Source organism: Opisthorchis viverrini, assembly GCF_000715545.1.
Source record: "Opisthorchis viverrini unplaced genomic scaffold opera_v5_279, whole genome shotgun sequence".
Classification (NCBI taxonomy): domain Eukaryota; kingdom Metazoa; phylum Platyhelminthes; class Trematoda; order Opisthorchiida; family Opisthorchiidae; genus Opisthorchis; species Opisthorchis viverrini.
In genome coordinates, this window is record NW_008751940.1 from 423,653 (window position 1) to 447,985 (window position 24,333).

The 24,333-nt window shown below is 43.7% G+C and overlaps 1 protein-coding gene across 1 annotated transcript in view; it reads right to left on the bottom strand.

The window, feature by feature from the left end:
* T265_14874 (hypothetical protein) overlaps window positions 1-24,333 on the bottom strand; it is a gene marked incomplete at both ends in the record, with an annotated part of 191,826 nt that overhangs the window by 8,308 nt on the left and 159,185 nt on the right. The window contains 5 exons of the mRNA XM_009175619.1: window positions 1,473-1,625; window positions 4,902-4,998; window positions 8,493-8,596; window positions 15,409-15,532; window positions 18,820-18,864. Of these exons, the coding sequence (XP_009173883.1) occupies window positions 1,473-1,625; window positions 4,902-4,998; window positions 8,493-8,596; window positions 15,409-15,532; window positions 18,820-18,864 (523 nt within the window). The remainder of the gene's footprint in view (window positions 1-1,472; window positions 1,626-4,901; window positions 4,999-8,492; window positions 8,597-15,408; window positions 15,533-18,819; window positions 18,865-24,333) is intronic.

Consider the following 24,333-nt stretch of genomic DNA (forward strand, 5'->3'; position numbering starts at 1 on the left):
CTCGTTGCCTGCTGGTATGGCTTTCCTGGCATCAATCATGGATAACGACCTCGACGACATCCAGTGGTCCTGTGGTCGAATTGGAGAAGTCGGACACGCAGCACCGAACGCCGCTAGCATAGTTCCTTTCACATTTTGCCACGCTTCATCCACATGCTCACTGCCACCACAGTATTGTTTTACTGTGGAGAGTTGTTGGGTTAGCTCAGATCGATACTGTTGAGCTATAGCAGTTCTTCGAAGATAGTGGATTGGCATGCTTCTTGCCGACTTGCAATGGCCTGTAAACGCAACAAGTGCCTATCTCCAGAATCTCTCTCTTGAGGTAGAAGAACTACTGTCAAACTCGCTGTTGCTCGCATCCTCCTCAAAAGGGTTAAACCGGAACGAAAGGATGTCGCGGTCAACATGGTCCTCTGGTTTATCACTGTTCACAAAACTGATCAATATGGTAGGGTGGCATTTTGAGTAAGTGTTGAGTAACTATCTTGATACCTCATAGCTGAAGACCGAAGATGAATGAGACATGGTCAGGGATACGATTCGCAGCCAGTATCTTAGTGGTTGGCGTATGGGCAAGGTGAATCCCTTACTACACACTCTACGTTTGTACCGTATGTTTTGTGACTGCTTCAGGCCAATTGGGTGCAATCTAATTCGAGTGCATTGTAGCCTGATACCTTGTCGTGTGGCTCAGGTTAGCTGAGCCAAAAGCTCATACCTGGTTAACTAGCTGCCAGAATGAAGAACCTGAAATTGGACCTGACAGCTATGGACGAATTTTACAGTCATGTTCTGTCCGTTGAACTCAATAGAGGTCACAAGTCATCAAGGAGTTATACCTGTTAATACTTGGCAAAATGCGCCGAAAAATAGGACGACTGAGCCCATGCTTTTAGGCTTGATAGGCCTCATCCGCAGGCAAGCGTCAACATTCTGAGTGTCGTTTGCTTGTGATTGATTATTAACACCATGGAAACTGCTGATACCAGACGAGTAACCAAAGAAAAAATCGTTCAGCTGTAACGTCCTTACGGTGCCTAGCTGCCATGTCATCCAAAGGAAGCACGAGAGCTGGGGTACTGCCAGGTTGCCCAAGCCAAGACAGGGGAATTCGGGAGGCAGAGGTCGGGTTCGAACCACGGACCTTCTGGACAGTAAATTCGCACTCTAACCACTTGGTCCATCTCGCCCCCAACCAAAGGATTCACGAAATTCTAAAAAACTAATCACTCAACTTCACGGTGTGACTATTCCGATACTATTGTTTAAACGCACAAAAAACATGGATGCACAAATTTGCACTGGTCTTTCGAAGTTCCAAAAATTCATTGTGAAGACCGGCACAAGATTCGTACTAATCGACTTGGTTGGACTTGATTCACAGCTAGAAGTTTAAAACAACAACCCCACACCCATATCATACTAGGACAACCATATTCAATGGATGCGATTCCCGGTGACAAAATTACCTTAAATTTCGTCTTGTTCAATCCCGGATTGTTCCGTTTGATATGGATAAGAGTGCATACTGCAATACCGGAGACAACCGTAAAAGCAAGACCGGTATATTCGATCAAGACATACAAATCGGGAGAAAATTGGAAGAAAATGGAGAGCAGGATCTGAGGGAGAGATGACAAGAGCGTGGATGCATTAGTGTATTCGATATCAAAAGGATAAACAAGACGTTCTCGTATTCAGTGAAGCCAAATACTACACACTATTTTGTAGATGAGACAATTGATTGTGTGGATGTCAAGCCGCTTGTATAAACTAACACTCCGGTTTCAAACGATGAGAAACTATGAGCTACGACTGTCAAACGGAAGCAATGAAGTCGTTTCAGACAATAAATTAGGATAACTCAAGGACTGGCATATCATAAAGTTATTCAAAACCAGGTACAATATGGATTTGTCCACCCATGTTTCTGTGAAGGATACATGCAAGCATAAGGTATCTAGCGCATCTGACTAAAAAATTCGACATCTTTGAAATGAACAATCATATGAAACACGAAATCAAGAGGACATTGGGTCGCCTGATGTAAGTTTGTCCCTTATGCTGACAGCATCTGGCAAGTTGTTTCGATTGAGCGCGTTCTTAAAGGACAGGTTAGTTATTGTTTAAGTCATCCGGTAGGAATGTGGCAAGTGAATGACGACAACTTGGTGTCTATGGTTGGACGATCTACCATGTGTAACAAATTTAGTAGGCTATTTTCGAACAGATGTGTTTGTTACTTTTTGAAATAACGGACCTAATAGCAAGAGCAACTTGATTAGGAATGGGTGTCCTATCAGAACACTCTGCTAAGTTTTACAATACGGAAGCTTCGAAAAGGTACAACCATACACTGACACTGACACTAACCACCACAGTTTCCGTTACTAGCACGAGATGGTAGCTTTACGAAGATGATGAGAGATTCAGACAGAATTCGTGAAATCTATGAGACTGGAAAGCTTGTTTATACGTTAGAGTGAAAGGCAATCCAGGTTTGGTAACCTCAGTGGTACATTAATGAAGCTTCGTAACTGGCATCTTCTACCGTGAATGAGATCATCGTACTCAAAAGCGTCCATAAGTGGGAACCACTTAACAAAAAACCGAGCTCTTTGAAGGACATAGTCTGCCCATATGTTATTTCTGCTAATTCAACTGTTTTCTTAAAATAGCTGAGCTAATGCATGCGAAACATATGGTGGACCATTTCAAGCTACTCTTATTGTTCTCGAGTAGTTCAGCCTCCTCAAGGTAGGCTCGGACTAGAAAAGGCTAAATCAATGCGTTAACTTGTGCTGCGCACAGAGCAAAGCTAAGCATATATGGTCTGTGGTGATGCGTTACTATCTACAGCACTTCTGTGACCACCCACCCACCCACCGTGTGCTCTGTCACGCCAATTGCAGGTGATAGACCATTCGCCTTGACACAACACTACGTGTAACGTGTCTGAAAACCCATCAGAGAATACCACAGATAAGAGATTAAGCTTCGACTTAATTGAATCTCCCGTTAACACCAATTTAAGCTGCAAATCACTGCATTTTGCTACTGCAGTATTCACCTGTTCAGAGCGTGATTATCTCTCCGGCAAGACAAACCTGTGTTCTTAAAAGCCGTAAAATTAGTCTGGTGTGTGAGTGGTATTCAACAGATATGTAAAATGAAGCGGTAGGTGGATGGGTAAATTGATTCAACCAGAAGACAGCGGGAGGATCCTTGCTGACAGCATTAGAGGGAGAACACAATCTTACCGAGTTACTGTGTTGAGCGAACTGGGAATAACAGAGATCAAGCGTGGGGTATTCGAATGTCGAATTGGTCAACCCATAGTCTAGAGGTACTAATGTTCAATTGCTCTCAGCTCACAAACCGTGCACCGAAGTGCAGTCGCTCCAGATTGTACAGCTTCGTTCACCGAGGATAAGGGGAATGAGAGCCACGTGCTGGAGACGATGACCCAATCAGATCAACGACTTCGAACAGTTCTGTTTGTCCGGTGTAACAGGGTTTGAGAGCTACGCAGTGAAAGTGGTAGCTTTGATGAAAGACCGCCACTGGCTGCGCGACATATCCGTGTTTGCTAGGGTCACCAACCACTGGTTTTTCCTGTCCACCGGTCTCCATTAGGGGAGACAAGTTACCAACGCGACTCAGTTGACTAATAAGGGAATTCATGTTTCGTTGCCAAGTCATGGACTGACTGTCCCTGGATTATCTCCATGCGACACAAGATTGCGCGAATAGGCAAACGGCCTCTAGTATACGAAGTGCACGCCCTAATTAGCGCAGCCTATTTGGTGCAGCCAGCTGATCTATCGAGGGAGACTGAGTTTCATCTGGATAAAATTTGAGCATGAGCTGCCAACTTTGAGCTCCTCGAGGCTGGGGATGTCAAACCAATCACACTGCAGTAAAGAAGTTCATATACTCGGGAGTCTGATCAATGCATATCGGAAAGCTGCATCTGAGTTATAATGAACAGTAGAGATCTTCGTATTCTTTGAAAGACATCCATTCTAGGTACCTATTCGGGGAACCTTTCACATGTTGTAAACCATAACTGAAGTTTTTTGCTGCTACGCGGGGATGCGTCGGGGATGCACTTGTCCTTTCGAATGTTTAAAACTAGCAGGGTCGCATACCGTATCAAAAAAGTATCAGTAGAGACTCAGTTGTTACCATCATGAACAGAAAGTGGTTACTGTGCACTGAATTCAAGCCTTGGGAAATTTCACAACCCCACACGTGCACAGCTGCCCAATATCCGACCTATACAACAGAGTACAGACCAATGCGGCAGCATTAGATCTGATCTTCACAGATGAGCTGCGGTGAAGTCAGTATCTGCGGTCGACCAAGTTTCCCCTTAATTTCTCCACCTTAGATTCCGTTGATGTCCGTCCAGCGAACTTATTCGCAGAGCCCATTGCATTGAAAAACGAATCGATCAAGTGATAAATAGATCACTCTAATGGTTTCACAATCACAAAGGGACTTTGTATTACGTTGTGTGTGAAAGTGTGGATCAAATGCATTTGCACCGCCAGCAGAAGGGAATCAACAATGTAATGGACAGCTTGACTACTGAAACTCGCTCTCCATAAGTTTAGTTATCTGGCTTACAAACGATATGTCCTGTTCATGGAACAGCCACGTCTAATTATGAATGTTTGAGAAGTTGAGGGCACCGACAATAAGATGAATAATCGCTCCATATGCTGAGTCTAGAAAAGCCGAAACGGATGGTATACGCAACGGCGGTTGGAGACAAAGTTTCTGTCATGTGGAACTTCCGGTATCCACGCGAGAGACAGGGTCACCAGACAGTCACACAAAATAACAGCTCTAACTAGAATGACATCACATGACTACTTTATTGTCCAACTCACCATGGCGAGAATGGAAGGAATCGGTGTCATATTGGTCACGCTGACCATTGATAGTATAGCGGGCATGTGACCTTCTTCTGCACCGGTAAAGCAAAGTCTGTCATGGAGAGAAATACAGAGCATGAAAACGATGGAAGACACAAGTTAGCTGGGCTTGAAAAAACAGTATGCACACTGGAGTATCTCACCAAAAATTAGTCGAACAGAGGTATTCTGCACAGACACAGACGGCAGTCTATGAATAGTTCGAGTTTATCCAAAACCGGCACTTTTGCTTGATTGAGAAACCGCATGGAAATTTGCGGTTTCTGACAATGATATGTTGAATTAGAAGGAAAGGACAAAATTCAATGTACCTGAGAAAAAGAGATTGTGCTACGACACATTAGTAGTTGACTGCTGCCAGGCAGATCATTTTTAACCTCCGTTGGATAGCGATGCAGTTATTTTTTCGTGGAAATCTTCTAGGGGAATGCATCTGCGCTGAGAAGATAGTTTTCGCCGCACAGGAATGTTTTACTAGTGTGACCTAACATAGAGAAGAAACCCCCCTGACCCGTGGTGATACTTTCAGACTTCCCAAATAAGTGATACAATTTCAGATAGGAAGCAGTAAAGTGGAAGCGTCCTGTGACGTTAACCAGATTTTCCAGTCGACTGACACTAAACGGAAGACTTCAGGGGCACTGTCCACTGATTACCAAGAAACATCTGCGGACTTTCGCTTGAACTGCTATGGCCTGTAATTAGGCCAACGATATGATCACCTCACCAATCGTTTGAACTGGTCTCCCCAATGACAGCTGGGATGAGACAGCAACATCAGTCCTGGCACTGATGCTCCACTGCCGCACAACCACAAACTCTCTAATCATACTTGAAGTCTCAGAATAAAAAGAAGAGAAAGTGTGGAGGAGGGGACTCGGTGATTGCATAACGCAGACAGTATGAGATGCCTAAACTTCCAAGCACTCATTCAGACAATATGAGGAAAAATTGGGAAAACGAATGCCATTGAAAGCGATCAGCCACTATTTCTCGCAATGTCTCCGACCAAGCACAGGAGAGGTCACGGGGACTCCTGAAAGGTGCACTGCATCAACAACACCCAAACTCTTCGCAATCTCTTTCAAAACCTTCGGCCAAGTCATACGTTGTCCACCTCGCGGTTTAGAAGTAGGAGCGGAGAAAAACATCAGTCTTGGTAGACAGAGTTTCGGCATAAGTACCACATGACCAACCAACCGCAGTTGATAGGGCTAGATGCTTTCCGCGATTGAAGTACCTACTGCACAAACAAATACCTTGTTAGGAATTCATTGGTGCCATCCGGAACCACTAAGGCGTCAAAAACCTGAAGACCCTTCACATCAACTGTTCACAGAGTTCATGTTTCACAACCATACAAAACACAACCCCTGCTGTAGCATGGCACACGCGACCATTGAAATCCAGTGATATGCCTTTTTGGCGCTATAAGTGACGCAAATTAGCAGACGAGATTCTCGTCCCTGAGATTCATGCACTCATACCGTCAAACACAGTTCCGTCAGAGCTAATACAATTTCTAATACAACAACCTCAAATGTCACTTCTTGAATTGTAAGTAGTAGGTTCAGAATCTAAGCCATGAAGATGCCAGGCGTATGTAGAAAGACGGTAGAATGGTTGTCAGTTTGGTTAAGAGAGTTTGTGCTGCGCCTTTGTATTCAAAAATGAGAGAATGTCATCTGCGTACTCCATATCGACAGGGCTCTTGCCAACTACAATGTGAACACCGGGTTTTGAAGACATTTTAACATTCGCCTCAGTAGTTCATGACAGTTGAACAAGGATGGAGAGAGTGAACACCCTTGTTGTACACCATTTTTGTAGGGATAGTTCACTATACACTAACATGCCCAGAAGTACGTGAATACAGGGACCGCATTATGTTCATAAACTTCTGGGGCATACCCGTTGAGCAAGTGTGGTTACCAGCACTGACCAACAGACAGAATCGAATACACCCTTGAAGTCAACTGAAGCCGACTGAATTGTTATTCGAAGTACTGTGCCAGCGGTCCAAACATTTTCCTTTGCTGGATTTCAGAGAGCCATTCACTTACAAGAGGCTTCTAAGGGCCAGCCGAACAAACTAAGTGGAGCAGCCAGCGGACGCTTCCAGCGTTTTTCGCATCTTCCATTTCTCCGGATTTTCAGTCAATCAAACTTCTCGGTTTCTAAGGGCACCCAGTTTTACCTGGAGTCGGATGATGGGCCGGGTTGAGTTGTGGTTGCGGTCAGGAGAAACCTGTCACTGGGCCTCTAGAGAAGCGATGGTCCTATCAGAGATCCAATACTTGGAGGAGGTTGGCTGGGTTGTATGGCAAGCGGAAGTTTCAACTTTGAGTGGCACTGTGGATATCCGTTCCCCGCAGCCGTTACTATCCAACAAAGGACGATCCGGAAGGCGTTCGAGGAGCCGGTTCTGAAAGTTTCGTTCCACTCTCAAATTCACCAGATTCTCAATGACTAAGTGGGATGTACGCATTTTGAGTAGATCTGAAAAGCAGCATCGCACAAGTACATGGTCGGAGTCCCAGCTGGTATCCAAAAAAGAGCAGTGGTTAATGATCAGCCCTCACCATTGGTAACTGAAGTTGATGTCGTCGATTTGGACTCGCTACTGGTTCGTTGGTGGGTACTATGTCTTCAGGCGATTTCTGTTGTTCCGGAAATTGGTATTGCAGTGGAATAGTCTGTGATCAGCACACATCTGAAGTAGACGATATCCCATGTCAGTGCGATCACCTAATCGGGCCTCAGCAGCACTTCATGTCACCACCACCAACCACAACGATATATCATAGTTGTACGTGAAAGTGCATTACCATTTTTGTAGAACAAGTAGCATCACATTTGCTAAAACCCAACCCAGATGGCCAGGAGACTACGTTGATCACACCTCTAACCAGTGACCAATCTTGCACGGGAGATTCTGTGAGTGTCGCATGGACACCACCAAACATAGCTCAACGGGTCATGGAGGCACACAAACCGTCGCAGTATGGTAAGGCCCAGTCTCTGTGACGGTTGAATTTGTAATTTTTGACCATAGGGGGAAAACAAACGGAGGAAAATGCTATGACCGAGTTCAGAACTAGTTACCAGATTCTCTTCATCACTTAGCTTTTTTTGCTCGTATCGAAGTTAATTTATTCACCATGAAACTTTCAGATAAGGATAATTATCCGCGTTCAATATGGTGCACTGGGATATCCCGTCACTATGGACAATGCAGAAAAGTTCACTGTGGGAGAATATAAGCGGATAATTGCTTCAGTGCAAAAGGCGTGCAGTTCGGCTCCTGCTATTCACTCCTCCGACGAAGACCATCGTCCCTGAGGAGACATCTTGGTGTCCTCCGGAGGACTTCCTCTCCACAGAACCCAGCTCCTGATATTATTCACAGTTCAAGAACAGAGTCACTGGAGAAAAACAAAATGATTGGTGAATGAACAAACAATGGACAAGTAAACTGGATGTGGTTCCGTAATACACACCACAAAACGTGGTTGCATGTGTGCACGGCCGTGGAACGTGACTTACCTAGACATGGAGAGTACCTCACCGTTGATACTGCCAAACACAGACGCACCAACAAACACAGGCATAGTCCAAGCCATCACACCCATGCACCGATTGGCCATCGCCTAAAACACAAAATCATTGGGGGGTACTCGACTGTAAACATAGATATGGCTATCGGTGTGGAGCACTTGGTCAGCGCCGGTTGTCAGCCACACGCTCAGACAAAATACTTCCTATCATAAATGTGACGTCGAATCTGTGTACACAAATACCTAAGCAGATATGTAGGATACCATGCAGAGCGGAGCTAGTCTGAAACAGCTCTGACTTTTTGAGAGAACATATTACTAGGGTCGCTGAAATCTCCTCGATAATCCGTGCAGGTTTTTTGCCATTATTTTGGATCATCAGATAGACGTAGGCCATGAGTTTCCGTCAGCTTAATGCCTTACGTAAAAATTCACAGTTTTTCGTTTGCAGTATGATATGATTTTATATTTATTATGATTTCAAGAAGTGACAGCTTTGACCTGCATAGTTAATCTCACCAAACCGGACAGATAGTGATATGCACATTCAAAGCGAAAAGGTAATTAACCGAGTCCTTTTGTTAAGGATTGAACTTGGAACTCATTGTTAAAATACTTGAGAGCCCATGTCCCCCATTTTGCACGGTGTTTTAAGGTTCACGGGGCCATGGAACAAGCATACTTGGGTTAGTTGATTAATAAAACTCCAGAGGGATGAATTACTACTAATCAGGTAACGATACCCTGCTTATCCGTGGGACTGCATGTATTAGGTCGCCTTCACATGACCGTCACAGGAGTTTAAGCCCAGCTTAGCAGAAGAGGATGAAACGAACAGATAGCAGTCACCAAGTGTTAATCAACCACATCTCCAGAACTGCTGCTCGACATTCTTTCTACACATGGTTGTTGGGCCATCGCGGACGAAGTCGCTCGAAAGTATCAAAAGTAATTTCATGAAAATCTTCCGGATAACGAATAGTGTCTACAGCTGACCTTTTCCTATCGGTTAGCTGTCACCAAAATGGTCATTTATTATTTCTGCCGTCTTATGTAAGCTAAACCAGGCAGGCACTGAAGCGATCTGCGGCAGCTGCGTCCCCAGACAGCATCTACTGAACTTATCGACCTGTGGAAGCGAGGTTGCAAGGTTTAACCTAACGCAGCCTCTGGTGATAGTGAAACACGAAATATCGGTCGAGTTGAGCAGAAGTTTCAGGCAGACCTAATTGCCGGTTTGTTCACCGAATTTGCTAGATTGCAAACTGTTCGTCACTATTCGGGGAGGCATCGTGGGTGATTGGTTAAATGGAGACTACTGAAAGACACAATTGGTCGACATTGTGAGCAAACAAGTTTTACTGGATACAACGGTGGTGCAAGTGAGCAAGAGACATACTTGCTGTAACACGCTTCTGGTGCATAGCTGCTATACCACTCAAAGGGAGAATTAGGGATGAGATACAGCTAGGTTATTCAAGGCTAGACAGGAGCAGTCGAGATGCGAAGGGACCTTTCGGTCAGTAAGTTTACACCTTAACAAAAGAACTACGGTGAGCTCATGTGGCTAAATGAGAACAACGAAAATAACGTATAGGGTGAACGCTTTAAATATGGTGAATAAATGAAGGCGATGGCTTCGGAATGAACAAAAAATATAATCAAAAAGTGAAGCCTTTGCGCTTGTTACAGTTGAACCTGAAGCAATGAAAACCATATGGAACGGTCGGTTAACTGAAGGTCGACATGGATGAAAATTGCTATGTACACGTGGTTTATATCAGCGGAAGAGTTAGCGGTCACCCGAGTTTGGGAACCGCTGAGCTACAGTAATACTGCTATTGCCTACAGATCTGAATTTCGTTTGGACTGGAATAAGTGTGTTTACAGGTTCTCCACATATTTCGAGGCCAGAGAGTTGGCAACCATCAGCTCAAACTAGATAGTGCTTAGGAAAATTTCCGCATACAGATATAGTTGTTAGCAGTCTTTGAAGAACCCAAGGCGTCACTGAGTTAGCTAGGTCAGCAACGGAGTGTTTGGTAAAAACGCTTGATTTACAGCAGCTGGTAAACAGTAAAGCGAATTTCTGCAAACTACTGTTTTGCAGGCGCGATGGAAGTACTGAAGATTACACAGCACCATCACACTCATGGAAGACGTATAGTCGTGACGTGTGTCAAGGCTGTGAGATATGTCTCCATCTTTTTGGTTTTCAACGGCGCATTGTTTATTGGACTTATTCTGATATGTAATCATTCCGAAGGCTACTTAATGAGCAGAGACTAGAATGGAAAGTACGGTAACGATATAAGAAGTAAGAAACCCATCGCGCCACAGCTCAAGCGTCAATATATGGCTGCATGCTGTGGTAGAAATTTCTCATAGTTCAGACATCAAATGTTGTGTAAAATTCGAATCAGTAAGTCGACTTCCATACATCTGCTCAAAAACCGTGAAAATAGTTGGCAACAACTTAAAGAACCAATGCACAAATAGAAACTGTGTAGATTTTTTGCATTTCTTACGATAAATCAAGGGTAACCTTTGCATTTTCGCCACAAAGCAAATCTGGGACGATTTACTCAGTGAAGCGGGCTAAGAGGTAGCAGCGATTGTCAAAAAATGTACTGCAGGTTACCCAACTCGGCCAACTTGTACGGTTGTTCCGCGGATCACCGGTGGATATTGTATGGATTCGCAATAATCCGTGGTGAACTACGCTGAACATAGTACAGACGCAATAAACTATTTATCAGGTCGTTGAAAATTCTTCGACATTTCAAAAACGGTTTCGCCGTTCTTGGGGTATTTCAGGTAGACATAGCATCCAACTTTCCGTCAATCTAAGGTTCCACTTGTAAGTAAATTACACGACACTCGACTAGCACACCCGCGATCTCAAATGAGAGGTTCGACTGGGCTCCACGTAGGTCTCCCATGAGAACCAAATTGGTATGCAGATGAGTGTGTGTGTCTAAACATAATTTATGCAAAGGAAAGAGGATAATGTAGGCGATCCATTACCCGTATTTAGTATGGGAGTCCGGGCGAATACGATCCACAGAACGAGTGTACGTGACGTACAAAACTAGTTGTAGTCCAATGGGTTTGCAGAAGAGCCATTTATCTTAACACAGGAAGCCTCGAATTCGCTCTACAATTTATTCAGATATAGGGAACAGAAGCTTAACAGTTCATATTGTTAAGTTGATGGTTGTACGATTCAATGAGTTTGACGGTTTTGCTGCACACATCCCATCATTAATCGAAGTCTAATCAGTCCGCAGTGATGTGGCGGTACTTTGCGGTTGAGTGCTGTCACAGTTTGCAGGTCTAAAAAGTGATGTTCCACTACACCACTAAGCACATATATCATACGCTAAACATAATTTATGCAAAGGAAAGAGGATAATGTAGGCGATCCATTACCCGTATTTAGTATGGGAGTCCGGGCGAATACGATCCACAGAACGAGTGTACGTGACGTACAAAACTAGTTGTAGTCCAATGGCGGCATCCACTGGGTTTGCAGAAGAGCCATTTATCTTAACACAGGAAGCCTCGAATTCGCTCTACAATTTATTCAGATATAGGGAACAGAAGCTTAACAGTTCATATTGTTAAGTTGATGGTTGTACGATTCAATGAGTTTGACGGTTTTGCTGCACACATCCCATCATTAATCGAAGTCTAATCAGTCCGCAGTGATGTGGCGGTACTTTGCGGTTGAGTGCTGTCACAGTTTGCAGGTCTAAAAAGTGATGTTCCACTACACCACTAAGCACATATATCAGGCAACCGATTTGCGCCATAGCCACTCGATTATTTCCGACCAGGATGTAACGGTGGATTGCTTTTCTAAGACAGACAATCCCTGCTGTATACTTCATGACATCAAAGACTCCAAACCAGTGGTCCGATAGTTAAGGGGTTGTCCTTGGAGGAGTGAAAGACAGAGGAGACAGATCTGGCTAGTAAGTAGAGGAAATATTTCTCATTAATTTCCATGCATTTATTAAACCGAGCGGATAACCTGACTTGAAGCAGTGACATATGAGGGGCGCCTCTTTAAACTGAATCCGGGAGGGTGTTCATAAGTCGCTGGACTTGATGTTACTTCATGTGGCTTGTGTACAGAGTGCAGAAGAGAGATAAACTGTTACTTGGACGACGTGGAAACTCGGCAAAATCCCAAGTTTTTCCCGAGATTTTTGGCACGATTTAAGTGCCACAGTGGTTTTTTGCTCTTCGCAAAGACCAGCCTTCAAAAGGAACAACTATTTACTAGTCCCTGAAGGTGTTTTCTCCTGGAGGAAAACAGCAGACATTCAAAGAACTATCTCGCAGTTGGTCCTCCTGGGTCCATCCACAGAGTAACAATTGTATTATATGCAAAAATTTGAAGTGAAAACACATGCTAGTGGAATAGGATTTTATTATATATATATATATATATATATAATCCGATGTTTCAGTTGCCGTGGTTAGCCTTTCTAAAGGATTTCTACAATCAATCGAATACGAGTCAAGCACTGCATCTGTGGGAGCTTTCTGTGCGTGTACGTGTGATCGTGCACGTACTTTTGCTGAGGTGTGCCTGTGTTTGTTGTTGTGCTGGCTGTGATGAGCCATTGTTGAGATTCCGGTTTGACTTCTAGCCGCTATGCCCAATAAGGTGTTTAGAAAGTCCAAGCCAGATAGACGGAGTGCTGGCTCCATCCCTACGGTTGACGGAATTAGGTTGTGTTGATCTCCCATCCCTCAGCGCACGTCTATTCCACGTGTAACTTGAATCCTGCCTGGAGTTCAAGTATGCCATCGAAATTGTTTTGATGGCATGGCTCAAGTGTGTTAAGTGCATTCAATGAGCCATGTTCACGTTTTTTAAAAAGCTCTATTAAATTTCGTAGAGGAAAACGCGCATTTTGTTTGCCTTCCGTGATTCGCGCGTACTGTGCTGTCGACACAGGAAATTCAGTAGACCCAGTTTGTGCGGTATTTTAGGGTGTTATCAATTTGGAAGAATGCTTTAATATAAAAACCCCGAGGTGCTTTCGAGAGACATTTCAAGTTCCGTTTCTATAGAGTATTACCAAGGTTACCAACGCATTTTGTCTCGCTGTTTCTGAGCCGTTTCAGTAGATCATTTCGCATGGACTCATCCGACTATAGATTCTGGACACGACTCACCAACGATCCAAAACGTGAGCGTTCGACGTAATGTGGATGCGAAGACTCACAGCGTAGTACCTGTCTGAATGTGCAGGTTTTTGTGGATTTCCAATGAAAACCGATGGATGGTTGGTGCAAATAGACAGTTTGAAGTCCAAGAAAATTGTAGTCCTCTACTCACTCCAAGTTGCCACCTTGTTGTTGTACTGCATCGTACTACTGTATTTTTCGTTCAGTTAGTTTGAAAAGGCGTGCTGTTGTGTGGCTGATATGATCGCAACTATGTTGCCGGACGTATCTCAGTCATGTGCGGGGTGCATAGGTGAAGTCAGTAAGGCCTTCAATTCTGCATAGTCCATGGAACGACTTGCCATCATGGAAGATACTGGATACCGGATACACACTTTATTACGCATAGCTGCCAGAGGTCAAGCGGTAATCTCAACAATGGCGCTAATCGCATCTGCCTGATCTTAGGAACACATCAATCAGAGGACATGATAGTGGACCCAAATGACGCTGTACTTGACTCATTCAGTTGATTGTAGAAATCCTTTAGAAAGGCAACTGACATGTCGGGTTACAATATCCTATCCCACTACACTTCAAACTAGTCTAGATTCTAGACTTCCCATGTTCACGCGGTGTCCCTAAACGCCTCTTATTCATGAATCTTGAGGGAGCTCTACCGAACATGATGGATTGATGGCCAAATTTGCTTGTGCTTGGCTACCAAACTAGCGGTGTTTCGCCACCAACGTGCGTTCCTGTTTACTTCAAGCAAAATACGTTCATGGCCTTTTTGTGGAGACACATATTCCAAAATATTTGGATTAACAACAACTAAATGGTTCTCGATTGCGGGTCAGTGTGCCGCATGTGAATTGGGTGGTCCAAAGTGGACTGGCTAAGAATACCGATGTTATTGGTACGACCCGATTTACGTGACGCCCATCCGGTAAATCCTGTTGAAAGGATAGTGATTTTCGGTTGTTTTCGGATGTAATTTTGCAATCTCGGGAATAGTAGAAGTTCACCTTCGCGGCTCCGTAACGTTTTCTGCATGCAGCAAACTGAAATGGAAAGAACTTTGTGTCGCCTAAGTTGTTAGCCTAAGGTTGTTGCGGCAAACGGTACGTTTACTGTCAACAGCTTACGGGTTCTTCAGCTACGTCGCTATTTAACTAAACAGTATACGAGCAGTACAGTGTCCCCAGTGCCATGATAGTTTAGATGTGCTTCAGGTGACAAAACCAAAAATTTGAGCCTTTGACCTGTAGCCTTCATCTTACGTCAGAGAAGACCAACATGTATGAAATAATTTCACTTGTGTTGACGTACCTTCGGTGGCCCAGTTGTTCAAGTCTGTCACAAATTAGGGAGTAGGAACGAGTGAATAAGAGCAACCAGTGTTAATTCTATTTACTGCTTGCGAGGAGGTTTGTTTTTAGTCAGAATATTTCGTTTCGGACATTTGATAAATGATGGGACTTCGCAACACACTGAAGAGACTGTGCATTACGAAACAGGTTGAGAACTATTGTTATGGCCAGTTCCACATCTTCCATAGACGAAGGTTGACAAATATGTCGAAAGATCGTCGAGTTATTACAATAGCAGTAGCTGCTGCTCAGTAGTAGCGGCAAACGGCGGCTTACCTGGTGACTTCAATCGGTAAAAAACAGTGGTTTGACAAGGAAACTTGTACGGTGATTTTGAAAGCCACTTACCACCGCCACAGCATCAGAGTTCAGGATCTCATAAGGTGACAAGACCGCCAGATACGCAACGTTGGCCAAGATGTAGACCACTGTTACGAGGCTCATTGACAAGACAATTACAATGGGAAGGTTCCTGAAACGTAAGGACGACTAAATAAGGGATGATTACGAGAAATGTGCAGTTGGATTGTCAACAGTGACATGGGACATTATTCGACATTCCACCGCGTTTGTATAACGTAGTTACCTGGATAGTGCCGTTCGCAATGTATGCAGAATGTAAAAAGGTTTTAAATAAAACAATTATTATCCAACCGAAAGTACGATCCCAGTTATTGGTAGTATTGAACCACTGGGAAACGGACGACAGGTTGACCGCAACGGGCTAGCAAATTTACGATAGAGTGACACTGCACCTTGAACGATGACATTGATAGGTAAATTCATCCGTGAAAGCAAACGATGGGTGACCCCACTTCAACAGACCAAGGTGGCTTGCTTGTGGAGTCAGAAGTAGAATCTGATGAACCGATCAAGAACAGCTGTCACTCACGTCATATCAGCTGCAGTCAAAAACTCTTGTTGGATCGGATTCAGTGCATAGGTATGTGCATAGGTATGTGACGAGTATTTTTGGCTTAGTCACATGGCCGTTCGAAAGAGAAGCATACTTTATGGCAGTCAACGTGTACAAACCTTGACAGAAGATACACCTGAGCGACGATCCTGCATAAGAATTCAGCTCAACTTCTTGTAGTACGGAAGCCACACATGTTGCTTACAGTCTTGGCACATGATATATTTACACCACAGTAATGATAACAGCTATTGTAGAAAGTTTTAGTGGAGGTGGCTCACACCGAATCAAAAACTGAGAACAAATATATGCTGAAGATATAAACAAATCCACTTTTTCGGGGTCCACTAAGCCTTGACCGAGGGCAGTGTATTATTAGAATCTCGGAAGAGGAAGGTCTATCCAAAAGCTATGGTCGCGAAACGAATCAACGGGAACTCATATTTTTCCATCTAATTTGAACATTATGTGTAGTAAAATGGGATCCGATCAAAGAAAGGTGGAAGGAAGAAAAGTGACCACCCAAACGGTTTGCTGGGGTTTCGTACCCCTCCCCTGATGAGATGTTGTTCTGTGCTGCACGTTTGATGGTATAACCACTCTGTCTGTCGTACGACCAGCCACGTGTTACCAAGCTGCAGTGTGCAAAAGTTCACGTAACACTTATCCCGTCACGTGCGATAGGTTCTGTCTTGTGATTTTCTTATTTTACAAGAAACACGAAAAAAAACAGAGAAAACTGCCTGAGAAATTCGGTTCCGTACCAGCCTGAGTGTGTCCACATATGTATACCAGGGCATCTACCTTTGTCAATTCAGTCCAGCTAGTCTACCTTCAGCATTTGCATTACAGTTTCATAGACAGCGACAAGTTGGCGCAGTCAATCTCTCGTGACTTTATAAAATTCACCGTGAGTTTGATTTCAAGAAAATGAAGAGGTCGTCACAAGTAAACCAGTGAAAAGTTAACCACTGTGCAGTTCAACCTTGCTAATTGTCCACATCATAGTTTTAGGTACTGAATCCTGACATCGTCATCCCATGTGACGCATAACACAAAAGGGCAGCATTGTTCCTACCCGACTGTACTGTAGCGATCACTCACTTTATTTCAACCAGCATCGCTTAATTTGTCTGGTACATCTGCACTTACTAGATCAAGTGTCTCGTTTGTTCTAGAAACACAAATCACGTGACAAAATCCTGTCTCGCCTGCAATCTTGATCGACAGTAACTACACTACAATTTCCCATCCATTTTGTTTATGCAAGCTTACCAAGTTTATGCCAAGCTTAGCACCTTCACCCACACCAGATCAGGTTGTTTTCAAGTTTATGCAACAGTCGAACAACAATGCACACCCCTCTCTTCATATTCTACATAATAAATATAGATGAAACTTTGCCTAACACACACGCACGTGCGCCCAGAGGGCAGGAAGATAACCAAATTCCACAGACGATTACGGAACACGTGTAGCAGTTATACTGCAAAGAAAACACGTCCCGCATCCAGACCTTTACTCCGGAACTCTTACAAGTCGTGCGCAAACGAATATGACTACGGCACTCGGACAAACCGGGAAAAACGCGTAGCGGCCAAAAACTCCAGAGAAAACAGCATATCTGCCTCCGGACTAAATTGAAGCATTATCATAACTTGTGCTCAAAACGATAAATCATCTTTCTAAACCATTTCATCCTGGCATTGTATTTATTTAAGGTGCACATGAAGACGGTCATTCGTTTGTCGCATCAGATATATCTGTAGGAGCAAATTAGTGTGCAAATAACTACACCAAATCTGCGAGTTTTCGCTTAATTTCAAAAAAAACTTCAGACCCGACCTTTGGTCTTGGATGATGATAGAAACGATAGTGCTCAGGTGCAACGTTGCCCAACGCGGAAAAATTCCATACCCTATTCTCACCGAGATGGACCAAGTGGTTAGAGCGCGAATTTACTGACCGGAAGGTCCGTGGTTCGAACCCGACCTCTGCCTCTCAACTTACCCTGTCTAGGCTTGGGCGACCTAGCAGTATCCCAGCCCTCGTGCTTCCTTCAGGTAGTATGGCAGCTAGGCACGGGGAGGGTGCCACAGCCGAACGACTATTCTCACCGGAGTAGTTTTGTAAATAGATCTCAAACATTTTTGGAAGAAAAGGCGATAAGACATGGGGTATACATGACGTTCACATGCGATCGAATCCCAAACTCACTCACTGATAATGCCCTCACCCTCTCCCAAGATGGCACCTGGTTTTACCAAGTTCTCAATATATAACCAGCAGGTTTGAAAAGAAAGCGTTATTAAGACTGCCACAGATTTCTTGAGGCAATAGCACAACAGCACAATTCGCTCGCTCTGTCACCGTTCTTGGAACTATCTGCCCAAACAACCACTATCACACTGTTTTGTGCAATGGACGAAAAAAGAAGTCTTGTGTATTTCTCACGCCCCTGATTACGGTACATGGGTCAAAGTGAGCAACAACGTCGAGTTTCTGCTGAGGTACTGCTTTGCCAAACACCACGACAGCAACCAAGTGCGTTTGTGCTGATTCGTGTGATTTTGTGTTGGTGTACTTCCCGGAGATAGACGAAAACAACCAGTTAGAAATTTCATTCAATGTAACTCGGTGGTACATAAGCCAGGTATGCCATATCACGAAATCCACTTGTTCGATATAGAGGAAATCAGGAAAGCGGAGACTGGACACGGGGGAAAAAGCCATGATCGAATAAATCGATATCTGCCAGAGATGTTTCCCTAATAAAAGCCTTAAACTACGTGAAACCCCCATTATTGAAGCGGCCTGACAAGTTCGGTTCACTTTAGACTTACCGTGCGGGATTTTTCATTTCTCCAGTGAGGAAGTTCAAGTAGTTCCTAGGCGAAAGAAAGAAAAATAGATAACACAGTTTAAACCACATTGCCGAATGGTGCCTCTAAGTTGGCTAGTGTGTACCTACGAAACATAAACAATCCGCAGGGATTGGGCCCTTTCTCACGCATCTGCAGGAGGGGCGAATCATCGGCAAATAGAGTCCACCAGACCCCTTCCCACCAAATAATCGTGAAAGCCCACACAGCACATAAATGGAACCCAAAAGTAATGATCAGGTAAAATTAAAAACAAGACTAATACATTGTCTTGTCTATTCTCAACCATCAGTTGGACCCAATTGCATGCATCTGGCATTATCTCAGGTCCGACAATAGGATAGTCTAGAATAGTGGAGAAAACGCTGGACTGGAACGAAAAGACCAGGTTATTCTTAGCCACTCGCGCTATACGTTTGATGCAGTGGTTTTTTTTAGCACATTTAGTCATTTCAGAGCTGGTCAGGAAAGTGCAGTGGTCAGATTGTTGTCTCTTGACTCCACCTGATTGAGGTCATTTACTGCAACTCAGATAATGAATACATCCACGATACCATCAATATTGCAAGGTCAATTTTCTGCACCGCAAGTTAAGCACAAGAATTTATTACCGATTTATTACTGTCCAAGATGATGTTGAAGAAACTTTACGGCTTTAAATACGTATCTGTTCTGTGGAAATCGCATTAATCAAAGCCGGTTTCAGGAGACAATTTCCGTGATCTTAGTAAAACTGTCTCATGAAGGAAACTACTCATAAGGATGCCGAAAACCCCTCGACAGCCCACGACCGGTTTTCCCCGTCTTGAGACCCGTCAGGTAAGCGCTGTCCCCTAGCTTCCATCAACCTTATGTCTTAGGTGAAACTGCCGAAATACACTCACTCGTATATCAATTTGGTTTTGGCGAGAGATCCACCTGGAATCCAGTTGAATCTCTCGTTTAGGGTGTTTTTAAGCAATCACTTTGGGCTCAAGTAAAGCTTAAGGCTGACTGAGACTCGGGGACTGCGCCTGGTTGATGAGCCCTAAGAAGGGCGAAACCGGTCGTGGGTTGTCGCGCAGTTTTCAGCAACCTTGTGAGTTTCTTCTATGAAAACACAATGCGATATTTTGGATGTTGTACCAACTGAAATATGAGGCGGTCTTTGTGCAGCACATTCAGTTGAGGAATATCATAAACAGGAGGTTCATTTGAATCACCTAGGAGCACCAAACTCACATGCAAGTTAATGTTTGTTCAAAACTGTGTCATCTCATACTAAGCTGTTTGGCACGACATTCGTAAATCCGTCATCAAATAATGAACATTGTCCAATTCAAATCTAAACGGAAGTTTGTAAACTGATCAGTTCCCCCAAAATTTGGTTCACATTACCTGTAGTTCAGAGTAACCCAACAACCGGAGGACAAGCCTTTTTCTTGTATGCGTATGTGCTGATGGAATTTTAAAAACTTCACGGCCGCGGCAAACAGTAATCTTTGGTCCCCATATTATTAAATTAGGTACCTCGCGTCCTTAGTTAGTTGCACATGTGTTGACGATATTGTCAACAGCTGACGGCACCTGGGTTCGCAATTCTTGTCTTACCTGCGACGTGCCCTTAACGCTCTCATTTTCTAGTAACCGCATAACTCGTAATGAAAACAGTTGGATGCTTCTCTAAACCCCTTATGTGTTTCTCGCTAGCAGTCTACTCATGTAAAATATATGATCCCTAAAATTACTCCATTTTTGTGCAAATTGCCTGCGGGCATTCTGTGGCCTGCACCGATTTCTATCAGGTTTTAAAAGATTATACTCGCTTCTCCATACTGAAGTAACAGTATATTTCAGTATTTAACGGGAGGAGCCCACCCATTTTTCAAGCTCGCATATCACACGCCAAATTTAGCGGCCTCTTGAATTCAACTGTAATGAAAAATTGATAGATTTTTACGTCATGCGACAGAGTTTTTGAGGCACAACCAAAGTGCATTTGGAATCGGTGGTATTTTTACAACTTCATATATAGGTTTTCCAAAGATTTCCGGCAGCGGTTGACATAATCCGTTACATGTTCAAAAATATTTATAATAATCGTTCAACTGTGAATCTTTCGGTGCCTAGTTGCCATGCCACTCGGAGGAACCGTGAGGTATTGTTCTAGATGGTAACAGTCGCACCTTGAATGTTTAACCTAAGCAAGCACGATGGACGGGTTTCGTGTAATGACGTAAGGCTACTCGTACTGTTGCAAGTACGGTGGGATTCCACAATCTAGGACTTGAATACAGTGATAAAAAATAAACGACTGATGCAATAATTTGTGGCAATTAGTTGCCCATTGAACTGACTAGACCCCTTTCAATATCGCTCTCGTTATCAAGATAATTTCAAGATGAATTGTGATTAATATTGTGTGGAGTCGTAGTTCTGCAGACAGACCACATTCACTGAATGGTGAGTGCGTGGAACGCAGGTGCCCGACGAGATGTAAGATGAAGTCAACGAAAAGATCATGCTTTCTGTACTTGTATAAAACTTCCCCCTCCCCCCAGATTTTTTCACGCGTGGAACCCTTTTATTTTTCTGGCCGTAGTTTCGATGATGCATTACGCAACAATGAAATGCTGTAGGTGCATGTTACCTACGAGAATAGGGGTATGATTGACTATAGTCAACAAAATCATTTAGTTCCTGTGCCGTTGCACAAAGAAATCCATGACCTTGACCCATTTTCAACATCATTAATTCCGTTAACTGATCCAAAAGTTTCGTTCGCTGTTGCGCTTTCGGGTTGGACACTGGAGTAGACACACTTGCTGTTAAACATATAGCCGTGTCCTACCGATGACGAACGATGGAGATCACTACAAGTGTCAAAGAAAAGCAGGGGTACAGTTTCCACCTGCACGCCTATACATTTGAAGCCAAACTATCTGATCTTGAGCATATGTTCTGCATAAGTTACACGCAAAGGGACTGAGGCCCTCTAATGTATCAGTACCAACAAAGTGAGTGGCTGCGGGTGATCCAACATAGCCTGAACTCTGTACTCCATTTGGAATGCCACCAAAAGACCCAATAATCAGCCACAACTGAATAATTCCAGCTCCCTTCCTTCTCATGGTAAAAGTGGTTTCAGTATAGGAGGCCGATAGCGCATATCCGGCGCTTTTATCTGGAAACACGAACCTGTGTTATATTAAAGATAAACAAAATGTCTTCAAACAACCGATAAGAGGCAGACGAAGCAGGTTTCGCTGGTAACGCTGGACAAGATACTGCTCACTGATGGGTGTGGACCAATGGATGTACCAGGTGACCGGAATAGTCGGTCTCCATGAGCTACCGGTGAATTGTGAGCTCATTAGCTTGCCCTGTTGTCTTACGGGTAAGATTTTTGTTTTTAAACAAATTCACCAAGTCAACCCTACATGGACAGTAGTGAGAATACTGTCGTGAAAGATGTAACAATACATTTCACTAACATCAGGTAAAACTTTATCGCTATCAGAATATTCTCCTGATACACTTGCCGTGTGCCGGACTTTTGGGTGCCCAGTTGGCTCCACCATAATTTCACTTCTTCTTCCCAAATTTTGTGCGAACCCTAAATCTACAAACCACTGGCAAAAGACGTTTTCCGTCGAACACGGTCCTTAAGGCTCTTCAATGTGATTTCGAACAACTAATTGACTGGATATGCTCTCCCCTTGTTCTTTCAAACGAAATGTTCATACTGCTAGGTTCATTTTACAACAGGGTAAACAAGCAAGAGTGGTCTAGGCCTTAAAAACTATGAACACTGAGGTATGCTATGTTTCACAGACTTTAGGATGCGAATACCTTCGACGAAGCGTAACAAGAGCGTCTTGTCTGAGTTGAGCGCATCCCATCTGATGAGTGTCAATTGACTGATTGGATCCAACTTAATCCTACAGTGGTACGAGACAACTGCCTGATCAGATTTACTGGTACACAGTTGGGGAATAGATCCTGGTTACTTGTCCCTGATCATGCCCTAGTGGGTGTCAGCCAGGAATGTGTGGGAAATGAATTCCATTTGCCACCTGACAGCAATACACAAATGGTGTGTTAAACCTTCAAGCTGGATAACGAAAACACATGTTGGTAAACTACCAAGTTGAGATGTAAGTACACATCAGGCATGACTTTGTTACGTACGGATAGGGAGACAACCAAAAACCGACAGACGAGTTTGTTTATTATGTAAACGTGATTGGTTAGTCCGCTGAATCCATCAATGTGGATGTGAGTCACTACTAATGACTGTGTCGTCGTCTCCATCCCATCAACACAGGTCTCTGGTACGCATTTCTTTCGGAAGAATAGACAGCCGGATGATGCACTGAGTTTAGGGTGACCCGGGACAGCTGAAATGCGACTTAAGTGATCACCAGGCTTGATGATGGTCAAAGTTATACTTGAAAGCGTACAGGCAATTTCATGTTCAGTACACAAAGTGCCTCTGAAACTGTGATCAATGAAGGATCAGCGAGAGAATCTGTGGGTCATATTCCGCAAGAGATGGTTTCTTAGGTGTGCTGGAACATATGGTTTGTACTATGCAAAAAGTGGTCCAGACAGTACTAAGAACCGGTGATGGACGATTTGTTTGTATGTGCTCTCAATGGTATTCTGGTATTCTGCGAACGCACGCTGTGATTTTATTCGTTGGGGCTGTTGTTTTGCAGCTGTCCCCGTAAACTAGATATTGGGTCGGAACACTGGATAAGAACGCGTATTAGCAGACTAGCAAGATTATTAATCGTTGGTGGCCAAACGCTGCGGTCGTGTTATAGCTCAACAATGAAATAAATTAACCAACAGGAGAAATATTCAATACGAACATATGGTTGGTTAGCTGACTCATTGTGGGTATGACGGCGTATGATTTCATGAATCTACGCTCCCTGTCGAACACACCGCCGTGGACTAGTCCAACAGATTAAGGAGGCAATCTCCAACGGAGTTCAACAGAAATAGGAATACGGGGATAGCTTTGCTGAATTCAACTGTATCTCGCTTTACCATCAAAAGTGCCCAGACTTATGTACCTAGACAACTTTTAAGCCACATTTTGCAGGATCCCACTTACTGTGAGACAATAGTTCTGTCGAGAGTCAGTCTTTAATGTGTTACTGTAGTAGTTTTCGAGGAAAATATGAACAATTCAGTGTCAGTCTGAACCAAATCTTGGGCGTTCTTCACGTATAAATACACCATTCACCAGGTTTGATTGCGAAGTACAGATGTCAAAATCCCGGACCTGGCGTTTACGATGATAGAACCACAGCAACTTCAGCAACTGGAATAATCACATTCGTTGTAGGTTGTGACGATGGTGGTCTAGCAAACTTCAAATTTCCTTCAACTGATTCGGTTAACTAATGCTCTGAGCAACGTCGGAGGAAGTTCATTCGCGCAACGCATTCTATCAATAGCTTTAAAGACTTCAGTAGGCATAAC